Here is a 13,646-nt window from a genome sequence, read left to right on the forward strand (position 1 = left end):
ATTCCTGCTCAGATTTTATAATACTTTATTATAAGCTGAACCAAATGTCTTTATTTATTTTCATTTATAAAGAGAATTTTAATAACTAAACTTTAACTTGTAATCTTTTCACTGGCTAATGGTGATGGAGGCTGAGCTTCAAGGCCAGCTTGCCCAAATTATTCTTGATGTTGCCCTAAATGTGTGAATGTCATGTAAAAACAAAATGAAAACTAAATAATAAATAAAATGCAATGACAAGAATGTATTTTATAACTATATAGGTTTTTTAATTCAAACCAAACATGTTACAATACTTAGCTACAACAAACTCCTACCTGCCAAGCCACAATACACAGCCTTTCAGAGAAATACTTAATTTTTTTTAAGGAATGTACCAAGAGCAGTTCCTCTATTAATTTTCAGACCTAGGTCATCTTGCTGTTTCTTGGATACTGTGATTGAAACATATATGAAATGAATAGAGAAAAAATAGTCATAACTAAGATGACTCTTTAAGACTCAGTGAATTTCATGTCAACTGTGTTCTATTTATAATTTTAAAAGATGATGTAGTGCAATTGCTGCAGATTCATTGGAGGGGTGTTTTTCTCTTTTGTATATCTTCACCAGCATTAAAGGTATTTTACTATTATTAGTATTAATAATAATTCAGTTAGTCATGAATAAGTGAAACATCTATTTTATTACTTCAGACCTGTATTGGCTCTTTAGGACTGAAACATTAGGAAGACCTGGTAGATAACTGTGTACTCTATTTTATGCTTCCATGTCATATTTTCTTAGTTTCAGGTGCCCAGCCACCTTCCCCTGGTACCACCAGGTATGCCCCCCCATCCCCCTCCACACCACACATCCCTGCCAGCCCTGCCCCTCCAACCCCCACTACCCATAGACTTACCTGCATCCAGCTGCCATCGCTGCGCTGACCACCCTGCCTGGCTCTATGCTGGCCACGCATGGCTCTATGCTGTGTGCATGTGTCTCCAGTCATTCCAAGCAGGTCCTTGTAGGCTGGATGGCTGCTAGCCTGCAAGGGGAAAAGCCTAGGTTTCTCTAAAAAGGAAAATCCAGGTTTTTCCACAGCACATGGAAAACCTGGATCTCTAGTAAAAGAATGCTACAAGGGCAAGCTGGGAAATGCAGTTCTACCAGCACTGATGTTGAAAAAGGACTAGCAGAGCACAATCCCAGACATTTGTTCATATTTGAAAAAAACGCCCGAGCGGAGATCGAAGGATCCAAAAAGAAGACGTCCAGGAAAACCCGAATATGTGGACTCTCCCACTCCCTGCCACTGTATTGTCTACACCCCCACTGTCTCCCCTGTTGCCTGACCCCTACTCCAAGTCCTGCTACCATTGCTTTTCATGTTGCAGTGGTGGGGATGAATTTAAGATGATCCTCCAATAATTAGATTTTATACAGGGGAAATTATAACACATTTATACATTTTCTGTGTATAGAACCTAAACGGGGAGGGGGGTGTCACCTCAAATTCAATGTGAACTTGAATTTGGGTAAATGCCTCATGCCTTCATCCTATTCTCTTCCCAGCAGTGAAAAGAGGTTCCAACTTTTTGCTGCTTTAGACACAGGTAAATACATACTCAAAAAACAGGAATTGCACCAGAAGGGACTGCAGAACACGCTGAGGACGATTTGTCATCCTAATCAATACATGCAAAAGCATAGTTTGGTGTCTGCACTGAGCCAGTGCCGCATGTGATCTTACTACTACGAAATGCTGGAAGATCAAAAAATACAATATCAATTTTTGTAAAACGTTTTACACAAGACTTGAACCGTCCAAAGTTGTGCATGTGTCTGTCTGAATGTGCACGTATGTCTCTCAGATAAGGTTCTTTGGGTTAATACATCTTTTATTAGACCAACTCAATAATCAGAAAAATTGTTCTTTGCAAGCTTTTGGGCACAAACACCCTTCTTTGGGTATAGAGAGAGTCTGCTGGTGTTTTGTGTCCAGGGTGGAACAGAAGCCAATATGCAAAATTGAGGTCAGTGAAAATGCAAACGTGTGTCGGACAGGTAGGTGGTGGGGAGGGGAAGAGGGAAATGTTGACTGCTGCTAGTAAAATGTAGAGGGGTTATGAGACGGCAGGCAGGTTATAATGTGCCATCAATCCGATGTCTGTATTTAGTCCAGGGTTCAATCCAACCAGGAATAGCGCACACCAACTGCAGAGGCTTCCTCAGCCTGATGAAGGGCTTTTAAACCCAAAAGCTTGCTATAAAATTTGTCCCAACTATTTAAGTTGGTCTAATAAAAGATACACCCAAAGAACCCTGTCTGCCTATATTTAGTCCATTATTTTTTCTATCCAGTCATTCATGAAGTTCACTGGCTCCTCTACCAAAGGTGCTTTGTAAATTCCCTTTGAGGACTAGAAGTGAGAGATTGGAGAGAGAGCGGGTGTCTTGTGAGATGTGCGCACCCACAGGTCCTTGGGTATTTTTGTCTTTGACAGATTTCCGCTGTTTCATTCTGGAGCTCAGTTGTTTGGTTGCTCCTGCATATTGTCTGTCCGGCCTTCAGCGCGCTGGATGAGGTGTGTTACATTTCTGGAGGCGCAGGCGTAAGTTCTGCAACTGTCTGTGTATAAGTGTATGGGGACTGGTGGGAGAGGCGATCTCTTTTATTAGACCAACTAGATTTTTGCAAAAAAGCCACACCAAAATCTTTCATTGCAAGCTTTTGGGCACAAACACCCTTCTTTAGGCATAGGAGAAAAGACTGTACAAGTTCTCCTGGGGAGAAACGAAAGTTGGTATTCCATAGGAGAGTTAAAGGTGTGCAGCAAGGTTTGGTTGCAGCGTTGTCGGGCTCAGGACAGGGCAGACGAGGTTCTTGGGGTGAATGTGATATCTTTTATTAGACCAGCTTCAAGTTAGGGAAAAATTTTGTTTAGCAAGCGTCCGGGTTTTGCTCAGGTGAACTGCTGCTGTTTGCAACGGTTCATTTTATGTGCAGGGCCCTGGAGCGAGCAGCCAGGACCCGCAGTCAGGCCGGGGCCGGGGAGTGGCTTTCCCTGGCGGCTGCCGCGTCCCCGAGCAGGCGGAGCCCGGAGCCAGCTCCGTCCGCTGGAAGCGGAGCCCCGGGGACACGCGCTCGTCCCCCAAGCGGGACCTTATCGCGCTCGCCAACCGCGCCGGGGAGGTAAGCGCGGCCACGGCGTTTCCCCGCCCTGGGCCTCTCCCGTGCGGCAGCTCAAGCCCCCTCCCTGCCCTGGCGCCTGGTCCTCACCCGGCTCCAGCCCAACACAGCCTCAGCTCGCTGGCTGCGGCCTCTGTCGCCACGGGCCGGGCTGTGCTCTGCTCTGCTCAGCCGCGGACTGCAGCCGGGGAGAGGCGAGGAGGCTGCGCGGGAGGGAAGCGGCTGCAGGGGGGAAATGGCGGGTGCAGGGCGGGCAGCTCCGATCCTGAGCCACAGCAGCCGCCTGCCCCGCCACTACCCGTGTTAAATGTTGGGGAGGGGGTCGTCTTCGTCTGCAGGCAGTACAGTGCGTGGGGCCACGGTGCCGGCTGACAGGTTCACCTTCCTGGAACTGCTAGGGACTAGTGCTGCCCAGCAGGGTGTCCAACTTGGCCTGTGGTTTCACCCATGTGTCAAAGTTCATCTCCACCTGAAGTTTTGAGACAAGAAATACAAAAAACTTGAGCTCTTGGTTCCAAAATGATACCTTTCATTAGACCAACTGGGCGCTGAAAGCAAACAGTGCTGTGGCGGCACTGGAGCCAGCGGTCCCCAGGCTCTGACGGGTTGCGCACCACCAATTTAAAACGATACAATCTTAAGTACCACCAGCAAGTTTTTGTCATATAAAGGAATTATAATAAACCTGTTAATGCGCACCACTGACACGTTGTCTGCGTACTGCTGGTGGTACCCGTACCACAGATTGGGAACCATTGTTTTAACTTAATTTTCTAGATGATCATAGAAAAATAGAGGGACCTCAGTAGACCATGCAGTTCAACCTGTTGCTCAGGGCAGGATAGTGCCAGGCAAATGTTTGTCAGCCTGAAGTGAAAAGGCCTCCACTGCAGAGATCTAGTCTCTCTCTGTGATTGTTCCAGTGCCTACCCATTTTCATGGTTATAAAGTTTTCCCTCGAATTCAACTTACATTTTCTTGGTTTCAGTTTAAGCTCATTGCTTCCTGTCCTGTGATGTATAGACACCGGGGAGTAATTGTCATTCCCTAATTGACTTGCATACAGCTCTCCTTTTAATACAACCCATTACTGCAGGGAGAGCGGGTTGCAGCAGTAACACTGTTGACTCCAACTTCTGATCCAGGCTGAAGTACTTCAGGAAAGGCCGTGACTCCCTGTGTTGTATTTGTGCACTTGACTCTCCCAACCTACATTTAGTTCTTTGTACTTGTTCTCACTGAATTTGTTCCAGTTTATTTCAGGACTTTTGTTCCAACTGAGCAAGGCTATTTTGAATCTTAATTCTGTCCTTCAAAGTGCTTAAGTCCCACCCAGCTTGGTGGTGTCCGTAACTACAAATGTACATTCAGTCCTGCCTTCTGTATCATTAATAAAGAGACTGAACAGTACTGGACCCAGGACAGACCCTTGGGAAACACCACTTGATTCCTTTTTCAGTTTTGGTTTAGAACCACTGATTATTGTTCTTCATAGATTTCATAGACATTAGGGCTGGAAGGGACCTTGGGAGATCATCAAGTCCAGTCCTGTGTCCCAGGGGCAGGAAGTCAGCTCGGGTCAAAAAAACCTAGCAAGATAAATGTCCAAATGTCTCTTAAAGGAGTCCAGAGTAGGTGCTTGCACCACCTCTAGTGGCAGTCTGTTCCAGGCCTTGGGGGCTCGGGCAGTAAAGAAGTTCTTCCTTATGTCCAGCCTGAAGTGGTCTTGGAGGAGTTTGTGACGGTTTGACCTTGTCATCCCTTGGGGAGCTCTGGTGAACAGGCATTCCCCCAGATCTTGAGCCTGCGCTTTTCCAGGTTGAAGAGTCCCATGGTTCACAGCCTCTCTTCATAAGGCCTGTTCTCTTGCCCTCTAATCATGTGCGTGGCTCTCCTCTGGACTCTCTCTAGCTTTTCCACATCCTTTTAATATTGTGGAGCCCAGAATTGGATGCAATATTCCAGCAAGTACTTCTTAATCATGATTATCTAACCAGTTATACATCCATCTTGTATTTAGTTTATGTATGAGCTTGTGGATGATGGTGTCCAGCACCTTATTAGCGTTGAGCTTTATCAAACCCTCTGCTGCCCCCACTCCCCTTTCCCCTGTCTACAGGTCCCATCACTTTATTAAGGAATTATTTTCTCTGAACAGATCTATGGTGGCTATTACTTATCTTGTTATCCCCCCAGGTAATTACAAATTAATTATTTGAAGATACCCTCCAGGATCATAAAATTTAGATTGACTGGTCTGTAGTTCCCAGAATCTCTTTCACTTTTTTAAAAGATAGGCACCATATTTTTCCATTTTTGGGGGGGGCTCACTTGATTTTCATGAATTCTGAAAGACGACAGTTACTTCAGCCATTTCCTTAAATGCTTTAGGAGGGATGTCATCAGGCCTAATAGCTTATCTAACTTGTCATTTTAGCTGCTTCTTCCCCATGTCCTTTCATCTCCACTTACCCTTGCTCCTCCACTTTCTAAGCTAATCATGTAATCATCTGACAGTTGACCTCTGTGATGATATTCTTGGGCATCCAAGGATAGGATGTTCAACTGTAATGTTTCCATACTACAGTTTCTATCTAAGTTGGAATGGAAGCTCTCATTTTGATTACAGTCTTCAAGACTACACAGCACAGTTTACTTTCATTGCTTCATAGTAAAGAGTATGCTCTCAAACTATGGAAAATAACTGGACTTTTGATAGGAACATTCAGGATACAGTGTGCCTACTGGATACAGGATTTGTTTTAGCCCAATAGAAAGTGATTCTTTAGTTTCTGGATTACAAGATTCAGTTAAAAGAAAAATGTGCTTTCTTTGACTAAATTCAAGCTTTTTTTTTCAGGTTTTACTTCACCGACTAGCAAATTTTCAACGAGTCTGGAGTTTGCCACCAAATGAAAACACAGGAAAAGAAGTGACAGCCCTTGCTTGGAGACCAGATGGCAAAAGTAATATAAAATCATGATGTCTTCAGCTGCTGTAAAAATGTTGTTGGGAATCGGTGGATAACTTTAGGAAGCATAGCAACACTTATTTTCTTATCGTCTGGCTATCAGTTAGTGATCGGGGAAGATGCATTCTTCACCCCTGCAGAAGCTGAGCCACACTGCAGAAAGTAATGCAAGATTCATGGTGCCAGAAACAGAGCATGGGGTGGGGAGCCTGACTGCATCCTAATGGTTAGGATGCCTGTTGGCAGGAAAGGAGATGGCTGTGGGTTCTGTTCCATGCTCCATCACTGTTCATGCATTTTACACTAAATAGTCAATGAAAAAAACCTGAAATAATTGTGGGAGCAAGAGCCAGAATTCAAAACTTTCTCATCTCAAGTAAGCTCTAACCACTAGGCAAGGGGTTGTCAACTGGGGGTACGCGTACCTCCGGGGGTAGTTGGAAAGGTGCTAGGGGATATGTGTGGGCGGGTGGGGACGGAGTGCTGCCACCCACCACCCTGCACTGCTGCCTCCCAGGAGCAGAGCTGGGCGGCATGAGGGCAGCAGCTCCCCTCTGCCAGGCTGCACAGGTGCCACCCAGCCAGCCAGATGGGGGGCAGGGAGGGGGGACTCTTAGCAGCGGCAGTGGCTGCCACCACCTGCTGCTGTGTGCAAGTCCTGTCCTCTGTCAGTCCAGCCGCTGCCACTAAAAGGGGTACACTCCTTAAAAAAGGTTGAAAACCCCTGCATTTAGGACACAGTCAATCTCCCTCTTGGATTCTGTCTTGCTGGCCTCATGGATCTTGCGTTCTAATGTTGCATCATGGTTCTGTTTTGAAAAAGGAGGTATCCATTTAAGCTTATGGCCTGGTGGTTGGACATTCTCTTGGGAGGTGGGAGTTGTGGATGCACCACTACTACCTCTTCCAGGTGCATTTTAGGAATTAAGCAATTTAAGCTTCCTTTTGTGGGGGACCCAGTAAAGCAGTGTGTGCCTACTGGATTAGACCCCTTGGGTGATGTCTGCATTGCTGTGCCTAGGTTGTGGGTCGCAATGGAGTTAGTTAGGAGTTGGGTTCCTGTCTGTTCAGGTTGTAGCAGTTCTGGGCATGCTGATCTGCAAATACTTTCAGGCAAAAGGGGAGACAGCTAACGAGATTTAAGCATTGTGAGTGTTAGGTGGCTGCTGAGCAGAGTTTTTTAATTACAGTTCTGTACTTGGGAGAAAGGCAGACTTTAGATGCCTGTTTTATGTGCGTATCTTTTTTTTGGAACTAGTTCTTAAGATTACAGACATTGACACAAAATAAATTGGTATAAATTAGCCATTAATAAATTTCATAAAGTACTTCCTAATTGTTCACTGTTTCAGATATATTGAAATTTGAAATTTTGAACCTCACACACTGAGCCTGCAGGTGGAGGGTAGTAGGTCAGGAATAAGGGGCACTGGGTTGGGCACTGGCCATTGATGTTCACAAATGGGTCCTGGTACAGAAAAGGTTGAGAACCACTGTTTTAAAGTATGTAAGGCTCATTCAAAGTATTAACATTGAAATTTGAAAATGCAAGTTGTTTAACTTTATACTGTTTTCCTCTAGTTTTAGCTTTTGGGCTGGCTGATACTAAGCGGGTCATCCTATGTGATGTAGAAAAACCTGAAAGCTTGCACTCTTTCTCAGTGGATGCTCCTATTACTTACATGCATTGGATGGAAGTAACTGAAGAAAGCAGGTAGCTCTAAGGAACTCTGCAATTAAATATACATGTATAGTATAATATCACCCTATCAATAATTTATATATAATATAAATTATAGTGGTTAAGCAGGAAAAGTGTAACTTTATCTTGAAGATCAGTAAGTTTTCTGGGTACGTCATAAAAAATCCTTTTATTATAGATTATTTTTAAATATACTTATAAAAATGACATGCTAATTATAATATTTCTGTAGTTTTATAAGTTATAAAAAGAAGAGCACCCTTAAAAGGACCTTGTGCGTCCATATATAGGTAATATTACAGATTATTTATTTAGATTTGTCAGTTATTGTTAACTTTCATAATTGCTACCTCTAACTCACTGTCATCTGCTACATCTGTAAGCATATGTCAACCCCCAAAGAGGTTGTAATTAAGACTTTGGATTATACTTTGAAGCGTCCTTTTTGACTGACTTCAGTGAGCTTTAGGAAAGGAGCAGTTATTTCTTTGGTCTGTGGTTGTATAGTACACAGTGGGGTCCTGGTTTATGACTAGGGCATCTCAACAGTACTATAAAAACTAAGTAATAGAAGGTCGGGGGGCAAACCACTGAATTGGCACATACCAGCTTAACCTTCCTGTTTGGAGAAATGGAAAACTAAGAAGACAGGTTTTTAAAATTAAGTGGCAAACTAGCAATATAAATGTGACATCTTGAGTCTAAACATCAATCTGGAATTGGAAAAAAATATTTATTGTGGTTTTCCTCTTTTCATTTTGGCAACAAAGACAAACAGTTCTTAATCACTTTTTCTTTTTCAGTGTCCTTACCTCATTTTATAATGCTGAGGATGAGTCGAATCTTCTTCTGCCTAAATTACCTGCACTGCCAAAAAAGTAAGTTTTAGATTAACAAGCCTGTAAAACTGCATGTTTCAAGTGCTGTCATCTTTTTGACTTGTCATATTTAATACTCTGCACCTGTTATGGAGTAAATGAGCACTCGTTTTCTCACATTTTTACTTTGTTCTTTAATTTAGCTATAGCACCACTGCAAAAATCTTCAGGTAAGAACTCATGGTTTTTTATTTCTGTCTTTATTTTTTTTAAGAGTCATATGAATGTCTATAACTTGTTCTAAACATATTTTTATGCTTTCAGTGAAGAAAAATCAGATGAAATTATGAAACTGCTAGGGGATGTAAGGTAAATATTCTTTGAGATCTATAAAATAGTGGAGTGTTTGGTTAAAAATTACTTTAAATCCATTTATTTGGTGATAACCTACAGAAATGGGGAGTGTTTCTATATTGTGTGCTTAAAAATAATGAAAAGAAGTCAAATCTTTCCTTTTTTTATTAGAGGGTTCTGTGAGGCTCATAAAAATAAAGTGGGAACTTTGTTCACCTTAACTTGGAAGGAGTTGAATCTCCTACAGTTTTCTTTTTTCTTGAGTTAAAAAGATGTTAAGCTAAACCAGAAAGCATTACCTGCTGACCAAACTGTGAGGGCATCTATCTACATTCTGTGCTCCCTTGTGACTGCAGAGCCTCAAACTAAATGTAAAGATGCACATAAAGCTATAATGGCTAATTCTACATTACTGTTGAATGTTACAGTTACTTAAAATACTACATTAGGATTCCTTTGTTTTAGGTACTATAATAATATGAGACAACTCTGAGCCCCAAAGACTTAAGATTGTAAAAAGGCAGACAAGATTAGGGAGGAAATGAGCACAAGGAGATGAAATAAGTTGCCCAAGATATCACAATGAGTAGCGTCAGGATGTGAAGAGCATGCAAGCCTATTCAATCTCAGTCCAAGGATCTATCCCCTGGATGATTTTCTCTTTTCCAGTGCTGTTAACATTGGTGGCTGTTCTTGGATGCTATATTTAATTTAAATTTTCATCGTCTTTGTATTTGAACTAAGCAGTGCCGCTTGACTACCACAGAATAGCAGTTAGTTTAAAATTAGCTGAATAAAAGAGTAGTTTTAAAAGAATAAATATGTTGTAGTCTACCTTTAAGAAAGTGGATTGATAATTATTCTGTTTGCATATAAAATAGCTAATATTTAGTGACATTAGAATTAGTAACTTTGTATCTTTTAATTTCTGTTGAAACTGTTTTAAAGTTGCCTTTGATCTTTTTTGTAATGACAGCTACATACAAAAATCAAAATTCTTAATGTGAGCTTTACTTTTAAGCGTGACATTTTGGGGAAAAAGGTATTCAAATGCAGTGGAAACTAACTATTGCCTTACAGGCTTTTCTTTTTGGTTAATTGGACTGATTGATTTAGATACTTTATTTATTACTAGGCTTAATGCCCTCGTTCTTGGTGGAAACTCTGGTTTTATTGAGGTTTATGCTTATGGGATGTTCAAGATTGCAACAGTAACAGGGGTATGTTTTACTTTCATTTCTTAAAGTACCACAAATTATGAGTGAGTTTAAACATTGCTTTGGAATTCAACTTTGTGTGCAATAGATCCTCTGTTAAACATAGCAAAGCTGAAGTGTTAAAGTTGCAAAGTTGTCTCTTTTTATTGCTGATATAGTGAATTTTTTATTCTGCCAGAAAATTTTCTGTTGATAAATATGCTAGCGCACTGTATGTACTTACCCACCAAGAAGATATGTGATATTTCATCGTCTTAAACTTGGACTTTTTCAGGTGACAGGTTCTTGTCGGGGGTTGTGTTTGTCTAGTGATTTGAAATCACTATCGGTCATTGCAGAGATGCAAAATTCCTCAGATGGTCCTTTGGAGATGATGTATTTTCAGGTAAATAAAATGCAGACTGAAAACACAAAAGTGACTTTTGAAATATTCTTTTTAAAATACTGCTTATTTTTTCACTAGTATCGGACAATTCTAGCACACATGCCTGTTTCTGATTTGCCATAACTATACATTACTTTATTTCCAGCTTCTGTAATGTTCATCTTTTTAGTTTTTAGGTTCTTCCTGTTTACTTAAATTCTGATTGCTGTAACTGGGATAGTATTAAAGCTAGGAGGTGTCTGAGAAGTTATACTAGGTATACTATTATAGGAACTCAGGTTGCTAATTTGGCGTTATGATATACTTTATGATGTACTTTAATGATAGTACATAAAAACTTGGTATCGCTCATATTTTGGCTGTCAGTCGCAATGTATTAAAAACACTGGTCACAAATTTTCCAGACGATATATGAATATTGGCATAGGTATATTAAAACATGTTGAATTATTGAATGTTCTAAGGTTAGGTGAGAGAGAGAAATTAATGTAAAATTCTCAATTCTTTGTGAAGTTTCTTTTTTTTTTTTTCTTCGATACACATGATCCAGGTTTATCATTACAGAGAAGAGAGACATATATCTAACAATAATTGTCTTTCATGTTATAGCTGGATACCAGTCTACTGTCAACCTATTTACCCGAAGTAACTCGAATGGCCAGAAAGTTTACTCATATTTCTACTCTGCTACAGGTAAAGTTTTGTTGTGACTTCTTTTTAATACTACAGTTCTTACAGGTTTGGTAATGTGAAGCACTCTTCTGATAAGAGACATAAGGGGATTCTAAGTTAATACAGAGCACTGATTTAGAAATATAGCTTAAGATTTAAATGCATGTTAGCATGATCGACTGTTTAGTGAAAAATATTAATATTGATTTTAAGGAGACAAGACTAACTTTTAAAATGTTTGTATTGTAGTATATAAAATTGTCACTGACCTGCATGTGTGAAGCATGGGAAGAAATTTTGATGCAGATGGATTCGCGTCTAACCAAATTTGTCCAGGTATTGTATAGGGAATTATTTGGGGAAGGTGGAAAATTCATGTATATGACAAAGCTATTACATATTTTGGTTCTGATGCATAGTTGCTCTGCATAATATCCTCTGTAGATTAAAGAAGCAAGTTCTTTGAGGTTAAAAGCACCATTTAAGGTATTTAGTGATTTTGTCCTGTGTCTTTACATTCCCATAATACTGATTTGTTTTGTTTTCGTTAGTTTAATGGATTCAGCATCATGCTGTAGTTGTGGCTTGTACCATTAGTGGCTTTCTCATTAGATTTGCATCCTCTAACCCAGGGTGTCAGACTCACCCCTGTTCAGAGTCGGATTGGACCATAGGGCTCCTTCTAGGCCGAATCCAGCACAGGGTGACTCAGGAGGTGTTTGCAGTTCCAGCCCCCTCCCTATGCATGCAATAGCAACTCTAGCTGCTGCCACATGCCAGAAGTGGAGCTACTGCTGCTGACACATTTCATGCCTTGGCAGCAGCTCCCACTCTGACACAGAGCACATAGTGGCAACAGTTCTAACTCCAGATCTGGTATGAGGCACACAGCAGCAGCAGGGCTGGCAGCTGAGGAGCTGGGGCAGCAGTGGTGGCAATAGGCGAAATGGCTGGGGGACGACTAGAGTTGTATCAGTCCTTGTTTGCCCTCCTGCTGCAGATCTCCATGTCCACCAGGGCCCAATGGTCCTGGGTTTTTCAGCAGGCAACACCTCTAGCTTCTAGTGGCCTGTTGGCTGCCCAGCAGGCTGGACAGAGCAGCTCTGTGGGCTAGATCTGGCCATTGGACCATATGTTTGACACCCCTTCTTTAACCCATTGAATATATTGCTCTTGACAGTAAGCTACCCATTCCATGAAAATACATAACTTCAGCATTATGTTTGAAGCTCTTGATTTCTGAGTGGCTTAACTTATTTTTCTAATAAATGAATATTCCTGGGGAATTAAGCCCTCCTGTTGTAACTACTGTAGCTTTCGGAAAGCAGCACTTGGAGCCTGTCATCTACTTCAAGTAAACAAGTAGAGCAAAACGTTCATAATGGAGCCAGGACCTAGATACCATTGAGTGATTAAAGTTTTGCAGTAGTTGTTAGACTTTAATTTAAAAAAAAAGAATGAAAATTTGTTTTGTAATTGTAGGTTTTAAAATAATGCTCAGAACTCTCTTTGCTGGGGAAAATTTAGAAATAATAACTTATTTTTATTTTAGTCATTGAATTTGCAATGATTCCGAATCTATTTTTAGTATTCTATGAAGTGTTTTGTTTGTGTGTATTCTAAATTAGATGTCTTTAAATATAACAGTAAACTTATGATTTAGATACAATTCTATTTATTTCATTAATTTTGACTGACAGGAAAAGAACACAACCACATCTGTTCAGGATGAATTTATGCAGCTGCTGCTGTGGGGAAAAGCAAGGTAGTTGTTGTTTATATTCCTAAATTGAATTATACTTCAACGTTGTAAATGAATAGTCTGATAAAAGAAAAAAATACTTGATTTTTTTTTCTTCCCCACTTAGCCCTGAACTTCAAGCACTATTAATGAACCAACTAACAGTGAAGGTATGGTTCATCTTTATAGTTTTCAAATGATGTTTCAGTACCTTATGACACTGTTTTTACATACTTTAATGCGATGTCTCTTCTGTCAGGGTTTAAAAAAGCTTGGTCAGTCCATAGAGTCTTCCTACTCCAGTATACAAAAGTTAGTCATAAGTCACTTGCAGAGGTATGTCATACAACATCTAATGGATTACAGATATAAAATGTCATAAATATGTTGCTCTATATTTGTTAAAAAGAGCTAGCAGTCACAACTAGTAGTTCTGCATGTTTTAGGCATATTGAAGCACAGGTATTGCAGCACTTTTTATTGTAGTCATGGAAAATGTTTCTGCTGGCTTAAGACCTGGAGGTGTCTGGTTAGAGGATCTTGCCCTTCTGCTCATAGATTCATAGAAAATTGGGGTTGAACCTTAAGAGGTCCTCTAGTCCCTGCTCAAA

At 40.9% G+C, this 13,646-nt stretch overlaps 1 protein-coding gene across 1 annotated transcript in view; it reads left to right on the plus strand.

The window, feature by feature from the left end:
* The first annotated feature begins 2,028 nt into the window (after positions 1-2,028).
* Positions 2,029-13,646, plus strand: part of ANAPC4 (anaphase promoting complex subunit 4) — a 29,672-nt gene continuing 18,054 nt past the window's right edge. The window contains exons 1-15 of the mRNA XM_025205575.1: positions 2,029-2,049; positions 2,993-3,178; positions 6,036-6,141; positions 7,728-7,860; positions 8,652-8,726; positions 8,870-8,896; positions 8,991-9,035; positions 10,156-10,240; positions 10,512-10,622; positions 11,232-11,315; positions 11,544-11,630; positions 11,739-11,780; positions 12,995-13,059; positions 13,163-13,205; positions 13,295-13,371. Coding sequence (XP_025061360.1) covers positions 2,029-2,049; positions 2,993-3,178; positions 6,036-6,141; positions 7,728-7,860; positions 8,652-8,726; positions 8,870-8,896; positions 8,991-9,035; positions 10,156-10,240; positions 10,512-10,622; positions 11,232-11,315; positions 11,544-11,630; positions 11,739-11,780; positions 12,995-13,059; positions 13,163-13,205; positions 13,295-13,371 — 1,187 coding nt within the window. The remainder of the gene's footprint in view (positions 2,050-2,992; positions 3,179-6,035; positions 6,142-7,727; positions 7,861-8,651; positions 8,727-8,869; positions 8,897-8,990; positions 9,036-10,155; positions 10,241-10,511; positions 10,623-11,231; positions 11,316-11,543; positions 11,631-11,738; positions 11,781-12,994; positions 13,060-13,162; positions 13,206-13,294; positions 13,372-13,646) is intronic.

Source organism: Alligator sinensis, unplaced genomic scaffold, assembly GCF_000455745.1.
Source record: "Alligator sinensis unplaced genomic scaffold, ASM45574v1 scaffold745_1, whole genome shotgun sequence".
NCBI lineage: Eukaryota > Metazoa > Chordata > Crocodylia > Alligatoridae > Alligator > Alligator sinensis.